Source organism: Chroicocephalus ridibundus, chromosome 1 (genome assembly GCF_963924245.1).
Source record: "Chroicocephalus ridibundus chromosome 1, bChrRid1.1, whole genome shotgun sequence".
NCBI classification, from domain to species: Eukaryota; Metazoa; Chordata; class Aves; order Charadriiformes; family Laridae; genus Chroicocephalus; species Chroicocephalus ridibundus.
Window position 1 is genome coordinate 35,961,395 of NC_086284.1, and position 19,634 is coordinate 35,981,028.

The following is a 19,634-nucleotide window of genomic DNA, read 5'->3' on the forward strand; positions in this document are numbered from 1 at the left end:
TGTTTTGGTTTTTTTTTTTTTGTTTACTCTTTCCAGTTAAAAAGCGCCAAGGAATTAGCAGAAATCAACGGGCATGATGAATCTCAGGCAAATGTAGGTACAACTATCTATGTATGGTTTACATATATATATATATGCATGCATACGCTTTCAAATTTACTATTTATGTCTTAAAGCTGATAGAATGGCTGAATGATTTGCACATCAGGTTTGAAGAGCCTGTTTGCTGGCTGTTGGTTTTTTTTTTCCTGAAGCCACAGGTTCAAATCCCAGCAAACTTCATTTCGAGGTAGATAAATTGGGTTCCATGCAATTTACTTTGTAGGATTTATTTGGATGAGACTTTTAACAACCGATGTCCTACTTGCTGTATGTGGGTGTTAAAGATACCATGGAAACGACTGCAAAAGAAATACTTTGCCTTAGTGTCCTGTCCAGGATTACCCAAGCTACAAAGTTAACGCCGTTTGTCTCAGTGGCTGCCACCTTTGCAGCTGAGCAAGTCTGGCCATATTTCAGTTCTGAGCGAAGTGATTTGTGTACATGCATAATTTGGAAACAGTTAATTTGCACAAGAGGACTAAATTAATTCGTTGAGTCATTATTTTGTCCAAAATCGTTAAAGGACTTGTTAAGGTCATGGTTTTTTTAAAACCTGCTGCCAAAATAACGCTTCTGTTATTGCCTTAATGATTGCAGTCAAAACAGCAATTTGGATAAGGGGAGAGAGAAAAAAGGAGAACTTTCCTGCTATGTTTGTCATCCAAACCATGCAGCTTTGCGCTTTGTCACAAACATATGAAAATTAAAACTGATTATATGCGGTATCTTCCTCGCAGCCAAGAGAACTAGCAACAGTCTGAACACTAATATATTTTAACATCTATTTTAGTCTAACGGCACAGCCAGGAAAGCAGGTTTATCTTGAACCTGAATGGAAGGCTCAAATTGTCGGAACTGCTTCGTGATAAGGGAATGTTGTCCTCTCTTTTTTTAATCCTTTCCTGAATCTCATTCATTGTGGTCCGTTGCCGCAGTGAAGTCGATAGAGCCTCATAGCTCTCAGCGTTTGGACAGGAGACATTCAATATTGTCTGATAGCTCCAACAAATCTGCAGTTGCAGTCTGTCTGCACAGCGTCCCATCGCCCCTTTGAAAGATTCTGTTTGCAAACCAAAATAAAGACATTAATCCACTCATGATCTTGAAACGCTCCCATTTGCTACCTAAAAAACTTGTCTTTGTACAGCAGCTGGTTGCAGGACCTTGCTTCCTCTCCAAAAATGTGGATGAAACACGGTTTTGCAAGACTGAAATGTTTTAAAGGAAAATTACCTAAGTGCTTCCAACTTTTATCATTCTGGCTCATATGTAACTGGATAAAACTGAAGAGCCTGAAATTTTTATTTTTATATAATATAAAGGTTGAAATAGCATTAAAATGAACCGTTTCAATTGTGTGAAGAGAGTGTTTCAGTACATCATTCCCAGATACCAAAACCAAAATATTTCAGAATCTTCGGTTAATGGTAAATTTTTCAAAATGTAATGTTTTGTTCCAGTTTGTAACTGCAGGAATTGTTTAAATGCCTGAATTCTCCATAGGATAGAAACTGTTTTCTGCTCCTGTTTGCTGTGAGCTCTTCCCATGGTGATCTCATAGCAATGTTAGACTCCTAGGAAAAGAAGTCGATACCTAAATTAATGGCAAAGAGGGAAACCAGACAGCTACCGTTATTGAGTCACAGTTGCAGCCATGTATTCAACAATTATGCCACCATGAAATCAGAGAAGGCGTAGCAGCACAAATGGAAATAGAGAAATGGAGGGAAAGAACGGATGTTAAAGCATTTGCTACAGTAATGAACTTCGTGAAATGGAAGTTGAGGTACCTTTTAAACAATTATCATTTATATCAACTATGTAGTGCTCAGGTGTTGTGCCTTGCAGGTTGTCTCTCCGCATCTGCTCTCAGCAGACTTCATGGTTCTTGCCCTCGGCCGGTGTGCAAATCTGTGATGATCAAAGAGAAAAAGGCTTGGTGGCTCCTACGTGGTTGTTAGTGAACTGTGATGCATATAATGGGATTAGGACATCTTTGTTACAGTTGACAGGTTGCATTCAGCAAATGAAACACCTTTACATGCAGAGCAAGAGTGGGAGGTGTTGGTAAGGAAAAATGGCAACGTATGTCTATACACTGAACACACAATCTAATCTTCACGCTATGGCATATTTGGATAAGTTACTCCAGAAAAGCACGCTCCTAGAAAGGACAGTAGAAGCTTTAGGCACGCTGCATAGGCTTCAAGAAAGCCCATACTGTAATCTTCAAAAGATCATTTCCTGCAATCCTCAGGCTTTCTGCTGGTGGCACTGGTCTGCACCATATTTTACATTAAAAAATATTGTTTCTTAAAATAAAACCTAGAAATATTTTTCTTAGCAAAAGCAGATAGAGATGAAAATATATACTTAGACCTATCCTGGTGCGTCTTCTACATTTTCATTATGTGAGACCATCCTGAAAGGGAAACAAGGGTCTGGACACCTTTGGAAGAAGAAAAGCATCCATCTTGAAACGTGCACCACTTATAGATGGACCGATCTTCATTTTTTTCTGTTGTTTTTTGCAGGGGAATTGAGCACAGTTAACTAAGAGACTGGAGCAATTGCAATGTTACCTTCCCTGCCATGGCAATGCACACACAAATCTGGGGGAAAACCCCAGAAATTTTAGTGTATCGCCAATACATCTGTTATTTCCAGAAAGCAAAACCATCTTACAGGGCTCTGTAAACAGTTGTAAGTGCATTTCATGAGTGACTTGCCAGGTACCTGCAGTAATATTTGTTATGTACATTTCTCAACTATACTCTGCGGCAGGAAAGGCCAAATGTCAGTCCCAAGCAGTACATAGAACCCAAGATCCTGGTCTGGTGTTAACAAAGACTTCAACACCCAGGACTGCCAGAGGTGCTGTCACTGAGCATTCATTTCCTTCGGCCCTGCCGTTAGGAAAAGATTGCTTCTTGCTTCTAATCTGCCCCCCTCTTAACTTCCTCTTCATTGCTGCGTAATATAATGATATTTAATTCACATCTCTGTCTTAACTGAGGAGGAAATAATGGCCAATAGACAATAATAATTTCAGATACAATCCGCTTCCAGGATGTTCCCAGACTCTTGGGACATGATCAGTTCCAACGTGAAAAAAAGTCTTGCCTGGGAGGTGTGCTCGAGTGGAGAACATTTTGGACACTGAAGATGCTAATCACATGTTTTGTGGCTAAGTCTATAAAGGGAATTTATTCTTCCACTTTTTCTGTACATTCAGTGGCTTTCTGTGGAGCCGCTTGTATATAGGTTAATTCTATGTTTTGATCAAAGAACTTTTACTTGCTGATGAGTTCAGTATACATAGAGCACTGCATGCAAATACAGTTCTACAGCCTTGGTGAATATATCACAGTTCGGGGGTGGGAAGGTTAGTATCCATGGTGTCCCTCTATTGTTAATGGAGAAAGGGAGATTTTTTTACACAAGCCTCATTTTAGAAGTACTCAGTGATCTTCTTCCAGGAGTTTGGCACTCTCCCTTGACACCTATCTGCCTGCCTTCGAAAGCTCCTGTGAATAACTCCTACCCTTTGTAAAAGTGCCATAAAATGGTAGTTAAGAGTATCAGTCCTGCAAGTTCACACCAAAGCAAGAGATGGGTCATAGTTGCAGAAGCACTTTGAATGACCAGATTGCAATTGCGTGGTAAAGTTCTGACTCTGTTGCAGTCAATAATTAGATTCCTATCAGGTTAAAAAGCCAGGATATCACCAAAAGACTTTTAGGGTACTTCGTTATGACCAAGGCATAATAAAATGAATACATTTCAGAGAGTGAAACTGATTTCACCACAAGTTTTTTTTTTTAACAGCTTTTTGTTTTGTTTGAACAAAGTAATGACTTTGACCTCATTCTCCAGCAGCTTGGACACAGTATTCTGTGGCGTTTTCTCCAGACATTAAATCAATAATACTAAGTAGGGATGCATTTTTCCATTTGAATGCTTGAAGCTATTATCAGAGCATTTCTCAAGTTCAGCCAAGCATCTTACATTTGATGTTGATTCTTCCTTTAATTTTTCCCCTCCGTATCTGCTTTTCAAGCAGTTACCAGATGATCCCTGACTCTGAGGAGGAGTATACCCAGGATGAAATATGTCAACCATTTTACTAAATTGCTCACTTTATGCTACACTGAGAGTGATGTTATTCCTGACTACACCGTAGTCTTCTCTTTTCACATAGTACGGTTAATCACTGATGATCCTTCTTTACCAATAACACCAAGCTGTGTGGCACAGTCAACACACTGGAGGGAACGGATGCCATCCAGAGGGACCTGGACAGGCCTAAGAGGTGGGCCCGTGCAAACCTTATGAAGTTTAACAAGGCCAAGTGCACGTGGCTCAGGGCAATCCTAAGCACAAATACAGGCTGGGCAGAGAGTGGATTAAGAGCATCCCCGAGGGGAAGGACTTGGGGGCGTTGGTTGATGAGAAGCTCAACATGAGCCAGCAATGTGCCCTCACAGTCCAGAAAGCCAGCTGCATCCTGGAGTGCATGAAAAGAAGCGTGGCCACCAGGTCGAGGGAGGTGATTCTGCCCCTCTGCTCTGCTCTACTCTCTGGAGTACTGCATCCATCTCTGGGGTCGCCAACATAAGAAGGACATGGACTTGTTGGAGTGAGTCCAAACCTCTCCTATAAAGGAAGGCTGTGAGAGTTGGTAGTGTAGTGATAGAATGAGGGTAATAGTTTTAAACTGAAAGAGAGGAGATTTAGATATTAGGAAGAAATTCTTTACTGTGAGGGTGGTGAGGCACTGGAAGTGTTCAAGACCAGGCTGGATGGGGCTTTGAGCAACCTGGTCTAGTGGGAGGTGTCCCTGCCTATGGCAGGGGGGTTGGAACTAGATGATCTTTAAGGTGCCTTCCAACTGTAACCATTCTATGATCTTTATGCAAGACAAATAAAGACAGCTCTTAAATGAGGCTAGTTTTTGCAACAAGCCAGGCAAAGATTTAAAAAGCTAACCCCCTTCAATTTTTGGAGAAGTCTGTAACTCCATCAAACTCGTCAGACTTCAGTTCTTGTACTTCACTATGCAAGCCTTTAGTAGAAGCACCCAAAGGTACCTGCTATGAACATCTCACGTTAGTGTATGTGTTAGTACACACCTGCCATAGGATGAGGCGCCTCTGTGCTCTGTGACTGCCTCACATCAAGCCAGGTGAGATGAAAAATGCCCTTGAACACAGGGAGAGGAAAGGGAAGTTGAAGAGTGTAAGGCCTGCCGAAATAGTCCCAGCGGTTCGGCACAACAGAAGTTCGTCGTCAATGAGATTAAGATCCCAAGTGACTGCTGATGCTTTTGCTTCAATTGCTTGTGAGCGCAACAGCCGTTTCCTGGCTAGCTCACTCTTCAAATGGCTTGCTCTTCACAGAACAACGCAGGCTTGTGATAAAAAATGTTTTCCACATGACTAATATAACAGCAATTTGAGCGTAAAGTTACAGGCCAGAAAACCCCAGTGCAGGGCTTGCACATGTCAGGAAATGCATGTTTCTTTTCTGTCTGGGCTTCCTGGGTTCCTGGGGTTTGTAAGCTGTGAACCTCAGCCTCAGCAAGCTGACCCGAGTCAGGGCGTCGCTGCCTGGGCTTGGCTGGGGTCCTCTGGCCTTGCAGCAGGCATTTCTGGAGCACACGCTAGCAGGTGGGTGCTGCAAAAAAGTGAGGTGATGACAGCTGGGTGCCTTTGAGGGTGGGGAGCAGGTGCTGGCAGCCTTTCCGTACCCGAGAGAGAACTCAAGGGTCACGTCCCTCACAGGGGATGCCAGGAGATGGGGTTTGCTTCTCTCCTCCACATGAGAAGGTTCAAAGCTGCGTTTCCCTACAAGAGCATGAGCTACATGCACTCTCCAGCCCCTTTGTTTTAACTGCTCCCTTTGCAAGATTGTATTGGGTCGACTAATTCGTTTAACAAATGTAGTTAATCTTCTAAAGAGAACAAGCAAGAGTGATGGTGCCGTGCAAGGATGATAGCCCCTTGAGGGGAGAGAAATGTGGGGTTTGCTTTCTCATCATGGGTGTGTTATTTTGTTAGAAGAAGGTGCAAGAACTCTGCACCCTGACTGAGGCAAGGCATAAAGGCCCCAGGGGATTACAGGGACCCATTTACTGCCTGTATTCAGATTCCTCTGTCCCAGTGGGACCAGAACCAGGTGGTGAGGAGTGGCCATGCCTCTTTCTACTTCTTGCCTTTTCCATTCCGGGCATTTATTTGTAGCCTTCCCATCAGTCATTTCCTTCAATTTAAGGCATGTGGAGTATGATAAATTCAAGCAGCTATGAGCGTTCGCAGATCAGCAGCTTTCCTACTTGCCACGGCAAGCGTGAGGAATGACCGCCTCATGAATTCAATACCACGAGGCCTGAAAAATAACAGGAGTTTAACTGGCTGTTCAGGACTGCGTTATCAAAGAGCCTGCTCAGCCTTCAGAAGTTCTTACACGCTGATAGAACAAGTCCCCCTGAGTTCCGCTCTTCGTCGCTCCAGCCCTGGTTTGGCATGTTAGAGGACGGCGATAAAGTTTCATTAGCACGGTGAAGATCTCTCTGCTGGCTGAATCACGGTCTCTGCAGTTTCAGCCAGGATTCTAACCCTGTGGGGAGCAAACAGCTACAGCAGGCTGAGGTATATTCTGACACGCAGTGTGGTAACTGAAGCAGATCTGGGCTATAGCAATAACCCCTTTGTTAATATGCAGCAAGAAATCACACCACTTCCCCTGTCCCTAATTAAAAGTGTCGGAGTGGCATCGTAACTTGGCTTTTGATTGGAGTGAATTCCCGTCATCTGAGGGCGGAGAAGAGAGAACTCTGAGACACAATGATAAAACCCATTCAGCCACCCACTCAGCAAATCACAAAAGTTTTTTGACTTTAAATTTCATATGAGTTCCACAGGGAGACAGTTCTTCAATGCCCAGAGCTGCCTGACATTTTAATAATATCTGATCGTTATGTGCAGCCTTTCATCCCAAAGCATTTTCCCCGAGTATTTATACCGCACACGTATACAGGAGTCATCCCATCATTTCTGGTGAGGAATAACATTCAGCCTTATACATATGCAGCTGTGTGCTGAACCCACACAGTGTAGAAGGCAGATCAGCTTGTCAGAGCACTCAGGCTCCCCCGCAACCACCTGAAGGATGATGGGCCACCTCTGCTTCAGCCACAAGCCTGCTACTGCAATCCCGGGGGTTGTACACCACATTCGCGCTCCCTCCAACCTGCTGAAGTCCTTCAAGGAATAGACAGCAAAAGGCAGAAGCCAGGAAGGAACTTCGGTATTCCCAGGAGACGCTCTTCTTGGAAGAAGAGTTCATCATCCTAATCAAGAGCCAAGCCAAAGGAATGAGTGCTCCAAAATGTTTGTTTCAAGTGCTTTTCATATATTCGGATGTGGAGATTCCTGTGAATATGGGGGTTGCCCTGGGTTTTCAGAAACCTAAAATTAATATCTTCCAAATACAAATCCTTGCTGAAAACGATTCACTCTCTTAAAACATTTAAGGTGGGGGTTTTTTTCACCCCAATTGCTTCCTGTTATTTCAATGAAGACATTTTCAAAACAATTCTACACATCCCAGAAGGGAAACGAATCGCCTTTCTTTCTTCTCTTCAACTTTTTTTTTAGAAGTGCATCATTCTCGAGGACATTGCTAGAGCAATATTTGTGTTAAAGACCGTTTGAAAGGGCTTTCACAAGTTCTCAGTCTCAAGTAAACACGAAGTATCCCCTCCTACAATGACTTCAGCAGAGCTGGTGGGCAGGCGATGCTTTCGTTCAGCCAGCCGTTGGTTTGCTGCAATTCCCTAACACAAAGTGTGCAAAATGACAATTACTTTTTCCCTTGCAAAACAACCACCTTCACATCACATAAAACATCTGTGTTAAGTCATCAGGAACCTACACATAAATCCAGCTTTAGAAAACGAAGCAACCTGATCATACTTTTAAGAATAAGCGTGAAGTAACTTTCATATTAGTCATCCGTATTTTGCATATGTACATTCCCATAAAATAGATGTGCTCAAATACAATGAGAACAATATAAAGAGATAGTTTCAATGAGAAAAGCATTTTCAGATTATTGCTAGTTGCCTAAACTCAGCAGGTGAAAGTTATAATAGTGAAAGCTTTGTAATGAAAAAGTTAAAAGCATCTCTCTGGCAAATAGGATGGAAAAATAGGATGTCAAGAGCGCCATAATACAATTAATCTTTACTCCTGAAAACAGTTCTGTCATGTAGGATAAATCAGACAAACTAATCTTCGATGCATAGAGGTGCATTTGGAGTGCTTCTTTTGCAAGGCCTTATATTCGCTGTTCTAATTTTTCTTCATTGTTGTTCCTGTAATTTTAATGCCAGATAATTTTTCAACCCAGTTGTCAGCTGTTTATTTGTTAATACTAGTGCACTCTTAAATTTACAGTTCTGGCAAATTCTCTATTAGTGTACTTTAAAAGTAAATTCTGATATTAATGTACTTTAATTACAGTGTGCTGTGGCTGGTTTCTTGCATAGCACAAAATAAGTTATCAAGTTTAGGCTTGATCTGAACGAAAAGATGACACCTGGTCTGTATCATTTCTAATGATAGACCAGTCACAAGCAAAAACTGTTACAACATTCGCCAACAGTATAGCATATGGCAAATACGTACTTTTGCATCATTAGGTAGATAGGAGAAGGAGGAGGATCCTCTGAGACCCTGGAAAAAAAACACTGAAAATCAAGTGGTTTTTTGCTGTGTTGGTGACCTCATGCTAACTCTAAATGTAGCCCAGGCTGCTTGTGAGGGCTCTGGTTTGGGACAGATGGTTTCTTTTTGCCTTATTCCTTTTATTTGTGATGCAACACTGTAATTTGTTACTGTAAGCTGAGTTAACCCAGTGCACATAGAAAAGGCCAAGAGACCTCTCTACATATAGACAGTGTGTCAGCAAGACCATCTGACTTAATGTTAGCCCCTTTACCGAATTCAACTCTCAGGCTGTGAGGAGCCAGGACCATGTAAAAATACAATATTTCTATGAGGCAGTTAATTTGCTAGCACAAGATCAATTCATTTGTAGCAACAAAAGAATTAGATTAATCAAAGATTATGAGCAATTTTCTAGTCACTAAAGTATTTTTACAGGAGTAGTCAGCAGAGAGTCAGAAACAGCCCCTGTAAGAGGATATCCTGAAAGAAGAGCTGTGTAACACACATGATGTTCCTGGTGAATTTTGAATTACGGTCAGAGTTGGAATCGTGGAATCATTATGGTTGGAAGAAACCTTTAAGATCATCAAGTCCAATCATTAACCTAGCACTGCCAAGCTACTACTAAAAAAGTCCCTTAGCACTACATCTACGTGTCTTTTAAATACCTCCAGCGATGGTGACTCAACCACTTCCCTGGGCAGCCTGTTCCAATGCTTGACCACCCTAGCAGTGAAGAAATTTTTCCTAATATTCAATCTAAGTTCAATCTGAGTTCAGACGCTCAACCAAATTTCCACACATCACAGCACAGCACAGTGCCCTAGCAGCCCGTGAAGAGGAACAAGCTCCATTAAAGGAAGAATTAGAGCCATTTGTCCCAAACCAAGCATTGCTGCTGTCGGGAGTTGCTGAATCCTGCAGCCTGACAGAGGCAAGGTGGTCGTAGCTCCATGTGATCAACCTGCAGCAAGGATGAGCACATATTCCCCACAGGCATGTGCACAAACACGCATATTCAACACATGCATCACATGCATACATATACGCATGGCCAGCCACACAGCCAACACAAACTCAGCATTCACAATCGCGAACAGCACCGATGGCCTCATCTTGCTCCCCTTTCTGGGGATAAAGGTCCCTTAGTAGAAAATATATATGCAGGCTTATGCGTATACACAATGCGGATCCCTCCAGTATCTGGCCTTTGACTCTCAGTCTATCCTATCTGGCCTCTGCATCTCGCATATGCACACACACAAAAGTCTTTTAGTCATTCCCCAGACCCCACGATGTCCCCAGTTGCTGGCTTGGATCCCTGGTCCCTCCATTAGGTCACGTGCAGTCTCTCTGTTCTCTCCTTGATCCATCCCAGACCTACGGCCATTCAGTACCTGGCTCCCATGCTTATTGTCCTACTCAGTGCATGGTCTGGCTTGATGCTCACCGGTGATCACAAACAGCCCACGCACACAGCCTGGTCTTTCTAAGTGCAGACACATGGCCCTCTGACCCCTGATCCCACTCCAGCTGCTCTGCTCGGACACCCATGCACACAGAATAGAGAGTCCTTCACCCAGGAAGAGTTAGAAATTGAGATTAATAAGTGTAATGCACTGATCAGGGCATGTCATGGCCACAGAAGTGTACTGACTAGCAACCTGTTTACACGTGACCATCCCCTTTTATCTCCTTCCCAAACCACCATGATCCCTCCCTTTTCCTGCCTTTTGTTTCCCTGCTAAGGACCCTCAACTAAATCTTGTACAATCCCAAGAGCTCTTCCCCTACATCCCATAACAAGTCCCATACCCCTACAGGCAGCACCCCCCTCAGTCTGTAAGATCATCTAGAGAGCATTTCCATTGTCTTGGTACAGGTCTTGATAGGTGTTCTGCTCGACCCCTGGGGCTGATGCTCTCCTGTGACAGCCCTGGGAAGAGCTGGGTCAGGGGACTCTCTTTTCTGTGATTAGGTTATAGAATCATAGAATGTGTTGGGTTGGAAGGGACCCTTAAAGGTTGTCTAGTCCAACCCCCCTGCAGTAAGCAGGGACATCTTCAACTAGATCAGGTTGCTCAGGTTATTGGGCTTTCCCCATCTGTGATGGTACCTTTGTCCTTCTTTGTGCTCATGGAGATCACAAGTATCAGGAGGAAGCAGCAAGTGACGGTTGGAAAATCCCTTCTACAGGGGACGGAAGCACCCATCTGTTGATGACACATCCCACATATTGTTTGATGAGGGTTGGGATGTTGGACAGAAACTGCTGAGGCTTATCCAGCCATTGGACTGTTACCCCTTGTCGCACATCCATGAGGTCTAACCCCACAGCTGATCCTGCTTTGAGCAGGAGGTTGGACTAGAGACCTCCCAAGGTCACTTGTGTGATTTTGTGATTCTGTGATCATCTGAGTCACGATCATTGTCTGTGAGTGTACTCATACGTTGCCACATTTGCAAGGAAATTTCATTTAAGTTAAATTTAAATAAGCTCTTTCATTGTAGTTTAGCTCAACTTGGATTGAATAATTTCGTATTCACCATGGATAAGAACATAGACAAGGACAGTAGCCCGTTCTCAACTTACAACCATGTTAAGCTGTCAGAAGTTGTCCTGCACCTCAACCTTGCTTGTCCCCATAAATTTAAGATGTCTGACTTGATATGCATTGAATCTATTGCAAGGCTTCCATTCACTTGATTGAAAACCGAATTAGGCTCCATTCAGGTTAAAACAGCGAGATTAAATTTTCAGATGTAGGTCTGAAGTACATTTAAAAAAAGACCAGCAAAGCAAAAACAACTATACCAGACTTTAAGAGATTGCCAAGTAAATGAAAATAAATGAAAAACGTGAAGTCTTCATGTCGCAGGCCACTTTCTACCCGTGTTTGCAGTAGAATCGTCAAGCCTGCCTGGCTGTCAATAAGCAGTTTGGGCAAGCACCTGTGAAGTCTGAGCCCAGTTCTGTGGACTCAGAGCAGGTACACATATGCCTTTCAAAAGCTTAGGGACTGCAGATGTGGTATTGCATGTGCGTGGCTCTTTCTTCTATTAAAAGCATAAAATTACCTTCTCTTATCGAGCTTACAGCATCTCTCCATCCTGCTGTTAATAGCCTGCAAGATTTTTGCTTGTGTTTCAGATATATAGTTTTTTTTCTTCTCATACTCATTTTCTCTGATAAATCCCCTGGCTGATGAGAAAGTGTGGTGTATCCCTTACATCTAGCAACATCCAGCAGTTGCTCTGTCATATGCCTGCTGTGTCTAACATCTCGTCTTTCCTTCTTCTGCGACTGTTTTAATGCCTCAGACAATTGGCTTTGTGCATATAACACAAACACCAACATATCTTGCAAACTCTTTCAGAGTCTGGTACGATTTTACTAATTTTTTTTACTGGGTCTTTCAGAAGGCATAATGTTATTTTTACCCACTCACCACACAATTCTGCAGAATCCCGTATACTACGGGATTCAGTCGTCATTCCCCCTAGATATAAAGGTAATTATCAAATATTTGGATTACCCAGATAGCGGAAGGAGTATTTCAGTTCTTTGGATATTTGTCATTTGCATCCTGATCACATGCCAGGTGTCTTCAATGTCACATTCATTAAATCCCATATTCTGCCTTTCAAGCAGAGTCCTAAACAACGGGTGATGTGGAGCTGCACTCTGGCAGGAGCAGTTTCCAGGCAGGGCAGCTACTGTTCAAGCCCTGCTCAGCTCTTGGTCAGAATTTATGGGGAATGGCAAGTCCTCGCTCCCCCCATTTTTAGGGATGCTGGCCACAATATCTTTTAAGGATCACAGAACATTTTAGGCCAGAGAGAACCATTTTTGCTAAAGAGAGAAGCCCCAGGCAAGATCAGACATTTTATGTTCTGTCAGCCTTCTTTGTGGTGGTGCAAGACTGACCTGTAGAGGATGAGTGATGTCTGGATTGAGAACTTCTTCTTTATCATACTTTCCCATAGGGGGGAAAAAGAAACCAACGAAGAACCAAAAGACCCGAGTCATCCAGCCTAAATATCTGGGGCTTTCTGATCTTCCAGTCCCCTGGAGTGCAGAGCTGGCCTTTTGTTCTTACAGTACCTGCGACTATCCTCTGTACGAAGTCACTACATCTCTTCTACTCTTCAGAACTTCTGTGTCTCTCTCTCTGGCAAATGCAGCTCTCTCAGGAGTCACACTCTTATTTGCTGTGTCTACGGTGTGGGACCCAGCTGCTCTGTGGTGGGTCATGGTGGACAGCGAGACCAGGCATCTTTTGGAGCAATCCACGTGCCTGTGCCTCTGCGTTTGATTCCAAAAGAAGCCAGGGTACATGAGAATGGCACAAACCCAACTTCTGTCCCTCCTTACCACCAGGACATGGCTAAGGTATACATCCATGTACGAAAACTGCCATATACGATTCTCCACAGCCATCAGCTCCATGTCAGTGGTGGTGCCAGAGTTCTGCCTGTGGAAATGAATAGTCCCTATGAGAAAATTGTTATTCTGCCACCCTCTGTTTTATCCAGCAAGTTCTCCTGAAAGTTTTCCAGAAAGACTCTCTATGTCTTTCCCTCCCTGGTTCAAAAGCAGAGAGTCACAAATCAAAATGCTGGTACCGAGGGGTGCCTGCAGAATCACAGGGTTTGTCAAGTCCACGAGGGAAATTCATGTCTTTTCATCATCTGCTGAAGGACAAATGTGTCATTTGCGGGGAAAAGCTCCAAGCTGGCAATGGTGAGAGCATCACAGAGAATGGTTGCATTCGTGCTGAGCAGCTCTGGAGCTGTCATCGTCAAATCAGGCCTCCATGTTCTCCGATACCAGACATAATTTGTGAATAATGAATAGAGCCAGGTCCCTAATGATCTCCAGGTGTGATTTAACCTGGATTAAGCCTTCCACATACCGTATTTAGTTCTTGCAAGGTCATTTCACTTCTAATAAGTACTGGGTTTGCACATGCTCGGCTGTGTTCTTGCCCTTTAATGCAGTAACTGACAGATGGTAGCAAAATAGTCCTTATATACTGAAACCTGCCGAAGGAGACTGCTTAAGGCCGGAGAAAATATAATTTGCCAAATAAAGGATGGTCTCCAGGAAAGAAAGAAAATACTGTAATGTAGTGTATATTAAGTAATTTTCCTCAGGCATCTCCTGATCAGTAGCTTTTTCTCATGTCAGAGAGGTCATCCAACTGTTTGTTTCCAATTAGTTACTGCCTCATTCACCTTTGTACTCTTAAAAATGTTGTTTCTGTGGGTTGGCATAAGTAGTGCCTCTAAAAATGTGCAAATTAACTGTGCGAGGATTTGTTGTAGAGGCTTCATAGGTACCAGATTTGTATCTGCAGTGTGGAGTCAGATACTTAAGGTTTTAACTTATCCTATAATTAGCTTGGTTTCTGGGTGAATTTCAAACTCTTTTTTTTAGACAAAACTATGCCCATTTCTCTTAAATCACTATTAATTCTTACCAGCGTTGCTACTGAATCCTTTATGTGACCATGCACACCCTGGATTTTCCTGGCCTGTGCAAGCTCATTTTGGCAGCTGAATCAGAGTTGTCTAATTTATCATCTTCTGCGAGGCAAGCAGTTTTGGATGGCAGAAACCTCCCCTTTTCACACCTTCAAGAACTTGCAGCCGCCTTCTAAAGCCAGTTGTTTGCTGAGTAGCTATCTTTGCCACTGTTAGTTTCCTCAGGCTCCCCCATAACCAATTTTTTACTCTTTTATCCTCTGTACCAACACACAGTTAAGGAAAACTTGATGTGACTTCCTTTAGCATCCATTTACACTGTCCTATAAATCATACAAAATGTTCTGCACAGGCTCAAATCTAGGCATTAAATGAGAATCCATCTGTTCGTTGCTCCCAATGGGAATATAGTTTCTTTCTCTGCATCACTGCTTGACAAAACTTCTAATCCCATCTGAAACTGCTAGTGTGTTGTGTTTGGGGCCTGTTATATCAAATACACATCTCTCTGCTCTCTCCTTTCCCTCTCAGGAATTGTTATTTTTAGACTGCTTTTCTGTTTCTGATGGAGTCAAAAGTTACATCTTAACCTATACAAGCTCTGATGGCATATGCTGCTCTGCTCTTCTGCTGCAGTACCATGAAATCTGTCATCCAGCTTCATTCTTCTGATCTGTAACCCCCTTGTCGTCACTGCCCTTATGGAGAAATTCACAGAATCATAGAATCATAGAATTGCCTGGGTTGGAAGGGACCTTTCAGATCGTCGAGTCCAACCATCAACCTAACTCTGTCAAGAACCATCACTAAACCACACCTCTAAGCACCACATCTACCCATCTTTTAAATACCTCCAGGGATGGTGACTCAACCATTTCCCTGGGCAGCACGTTCCAATGCTTATTAACCCTTTCAGTGTAAAATTTTTTCCTAATATCCAATCTAAACCTCCCCTGGTGCAACTTGAGGCCGTTTTATCTTGTGCTATCGCTTGTTACCTGGGAGAAGAGACCGACTCCCACCTCACTACACCCTCCTTTCAGGTAGTTGTAGAGAGTGAGAAGGTCTCCCCTCAGCCTCCTTTTCTCTAGGTTTAACAACCCCATGCAAACTCTTCTCTTATTTCTGTTTCTTGCCTGGGTTTTCTTTCACTATTCTTGGATGTCATGGCCAGCAGTAGATGAGTATTTGCATTAACCTTTGGCTCTATCAGGAGGGGAATCAAGAGTACTAGACAACTTAGAGCATACTCCTGCTGCTATAATGTGCCCTGTTCATTACAACACTACAGGAGTGTCAGTGTCAAGGTGATGTAGCTGCCAGAGCACTCAGGCAGACCATTATTTTAAGAGGGGATCACTGGAACTCTTGAACTGAAGACTCCCTCCTTCCTGTAGGTGTCTAAATCTGTGCTATCAGTTCCCCTTTGCAGCCAATGAGGAATATAAAATAGACACCTCTAAGGTCCAATGGATTTCAACCTAAAGTAAATAACTAAAACACATGTCAAAAAAGTTATTTCATTTCTACTGACTAAAAGGGCAGCAAAGGCTTACATGTACTCAACTCCACATAGATCTCTGGCCAGGAGGTGTGCCTCAGTTGGCCACTACAGCTGCAGCAAACCACAGGTGACTCAATGCATCTCAAAGCCCCATCAGAGTCCCTTGTTGCTGGGAGCTAAGGATACACATATGCGTGTACGTCACTTAAATGCACATATAGTTCCTTAGCTGACACATGGCAACTTGTTCCTCTTCACAGCGAGAGGGAACATTTGAAGCCATGATGCATCTGAGCCTTCCAGCACTGCATGTGGGGTAGCTGCTCCTTGCAGCCAGCCTATAAAGAGCACAGAGTACATCACTGGGTTGTTTTTTTTTGTTGTTTCTTTAAAAAAAAAAATAGAGAATGAGGAAGTGCCTGACTCTTTTTACCAATCTCACAGATTGCGGAGCCTTTACTCATCTATAAAGAAGTACATGACGTATTTTGGAGTCTTTGCCTTTTTTTTAGCATGGGTTATTCACACCTCCATAAATGCCCTAGAGCAACCCAAGCCCAATGTATCTCTTTTATCGCCAAAAGTGCTTGCCAAGAATTTTGGAGTAAGGCACCACCCCAAGTGCATGTTCTAGGTGGGCCACATCATTACACTGAATAGTGCAAATTTGCTTGCATTTGAGGCTGCCCACTCCCATGCAGCCTCCAGCTCCTTATCTTGACTCCCCCAAACAGAACAAGAGCGGCATTCCTGCACAGTCCCACTTCACACTGCCATATCTCCAGCCCCATGCTCTCTGCCTCCGAGGTTTTGCGTGGAATTGCTGAGCATTTCGCAGAGCAGATGCAGAAGCGTGAGTCACTGCCTCACCAAGGAGCGAGTTACTGCATATCAGTTGCTCCATGGAAACAGCCCATGTATACGCTTGGATATTGTGCAGTGCACTTTGAGGCCACTTACATGCCTCTGAAATAGAGTTAATTTGTTTACTTCACATAAACCCAGGAGAAGAGCAATCTGTGTTGCACAACTGCCTGGGTACTTCTGGTGGAGCATCGAGCGTGATAGCTTGGCCGAGATTTGGATGGTTCAGGCCACCTGGTTGCAGAAAAAGGAGCTCAAAGCAGGAGCCTTCACTTGTTTGTCCTTAAGGCAGTTCTCAAAACAAGGTAGCTTTATGCAAACCACCTGTTAGGAATGGTCCCTGAAATGTGCTGACCCCCAAAACGTGCCTGGAAATCGTTTGGGCCAGGAGCCAATGTCATGCCAGGCACTGGTCAAAGAGTATAACCGGGTAGATGGTTCTGCTCCAGTAGCTAGAAACATTGCTAGGGGCTGCTGAATTTACTCTTATAGCTGTAGCTGAATGTTTCCATCCATGTTCCCTAGAGGCGGTCTTTGTTTACAGCTTTAATAGCTAGAAAATGTGAGTTTTTCTGACCATCCCCACACTTTATAGCACATCTTTCAAGTTGTTATAATGAAGAAGCGCTAGCAACAAAGTTATTACTTACTCCACAAGCAAAATCTCTCTTCTCGGCAGCTCTTGGCATAAAGGTACTTCAAAAAGGGTCTTAATATTCTGCAAGCAAATCAATTATTTATAATTGTCTTGTCTTTAGATGTGAATTAAAGTAACGATCTTTCTTACAGAGATGAAGGGAAGCAGACAGGTTTAATCGAAGTAAATGAAATCTACATGATCACCTGTTTTGTTTTGTTTTGTTGTGTTTTTTAAACTTTATAGGAAATCAATGTATTGACAGTAGCATTGGTCAACCAAGACAGAGAAAAAAATTCAGAGAAACGAAGCCCAGGTCTAAAATCAGAGAAAGAGGCACTATTAATAGGTAAGATAATCCTAAAGAAGATTTTCGATAACAAAATGCCTTTTAACAAGTTTTTGTTTTGCATATGTGTTTACATACGTCTTTGTGCTAATAAAAGTAAAAAAAAACAAACCCAAACAACATATTTTTTTATTCTTCATCTGGATTCATAATGGCTTTTAGTAAGAGAAATCCTAAAATACAAGTGAACTTATCCTTTCTGAAAAATTCTGCAGAGGTTAATGAAAGAATTTCAGGTATGAAGAAGATTGCAGGATCTGCATTTAGGTTTGCAGCATGAATGTATGAAGACTTTATTTATATCAAGATTTAGCAGGCTAGAATTGTATAACTTGTTATCTGATTATTGCACAAAATGGTGAAGGAGAAGGGGATGGCAATAATATTAACAAACTACCAAGCAAAAAAAAAAATGTGTATACTGGATGTTTTAAGCAAGCCAGATTTATGCTTTTGACATTAGGTGAGGGAATTAGCAATATGAATATTTATAAAGAATACCACAAGGACTGTCATATCCTTTGCCTAGAATAAAATCTGTAAAATAAACTCTTAAAAGAGTCCCGGAAAGCTAAAGCTTATGGGCAGTGGGCCAGCTAACTGGTACCTGGCATTCAGGCACCATGCCACCCTTGGAGGGAACGTGCCCCATTTATATCCGTGCATGCTTTGCATTTAGGTTTCAGTGGGGCAGGTTTTCATGGAGCCTAAAGGCCCACAGTCCAAAGTGCTCCCTACGGCATGGTTGCCATTAACAGGAACGCTGACCCGAAAGGCCAGGTTTCATTTCTTTGGTTTGGTCTTTTCACAAAATCAGCGGTGTCCCGGTAGGTGATAGTTCCAAGAACTACCTTAATGTGTTTAAATGCAACTCATTTGCATCTGCTAAGCACCAGGAAGGTTGCTGGCTTATTGCTGGGGCACGAAAGCAGACAGTTCAGACCAAAAAGGTCATTTAAAAGTGAAGAATATGTTTAAATGTTTAAAGGGCTTAGTGCACAAACTTCCCGTGACTGGTGAGATGTGGAACAGTGGGACGTGCAGAAATGTATGAATTTATTTGATTTTGCTCGTTACGATAAATTTTGGAACTTTTAATTGTAACGGGGAGTATTTGATCTGTTCGAAGATAACTTCTGTGGGAAGGGTAGCAAGGATGGGGTTTAAAGAACAGAATAAAACCTTTTTATTTTCCAGGTCACTAATTATTTGAGTGTAACAAGTGGTGGCGGTGTACCCAAGTGGGTCCCACCCACTAGCTGTCCAGTGGCACACTCAGATAAAACACTGTAATCTCAGTCCAGATGTTACTGGTCATAAAGCCCCCACAACTGGCTCATTGTTACAGTTCAAAGGCAAAACATTGCTCAGGATGGATTTCGTGTTGTCTCTTCCTCTGAGGCATGTTCAGGCGTGGCAAGGGAGGAACGGGCCCTGCCTCCATCCATTCACTAAGGTTGTCTATATTTTACAAAAGTCAATATTGTCTTAGAGGAAAAGAGCATGCAAGAAAAAAATACTCAAAAGTTACCATGGAACTCCAGTCCGTAACTACAAAATATTTTCAAGTGACTTTTTATGTACGTTATATGAAAGAGCTAGCTTTGAACATCCTGAATTGAAAAAGCCTTGGGAGCACACATAACAAACGCAATGACGGTGGTAAAATATGATTTGAATACGAATTGGATTTCCAATCAGCCCATCCAAGTGTGGTGGGCTTGGCTTTTGCTTCAAGAGCTCTTGTGTTTGCGCTCACGGTCACGCACAGCACAAAGAAGGCAACTGCTGCTAGGACCCGCCGTAGTATAAAATTAAATACATGCCCCTCCCTTTGCAGGATCAGAACTTTGTAAATGCTGTGGGGAAAATGAGGGAGGAAAAAAGGTATTCTTTGCAAAGCCAGTCTAAAATGAGTTAAATTTTACTTATCATTTTCAACCATGGCCAGTATTTGGG

The 19,634-nt window shown here is 42.8% G+C and overlaps 1 protein-coding gene across 6 annotated transcripts in view; it reads left to right on the forward strand.

Annotated features, from left to right (window-relative positions):
- ENOX1 (ecto-NOX disulfide-thiol exchanger 1) overlaps nt 1-19,634 on the forward strand; it is a 379,879-nt gene that overhangs the window by 354,995 nt on the left and 5,250 nt on the right. For all 6 annotated transcript variants that reach the window (XM_063334867.1, XM_063334896.1, XM_063334903.1 and 3 more), the window contains 2 exons: nt 37-93; nt 17,573-17,675. In XM_063334867.1, the coding sequence (XP_063190937.1) occupies nt 37-93; nt 17,573-17,675 (160 nt within the window). The remainder of the gene's footprint in view (nt 1-36; nt 94-17,572; nt 17,676-19,634) is intronic.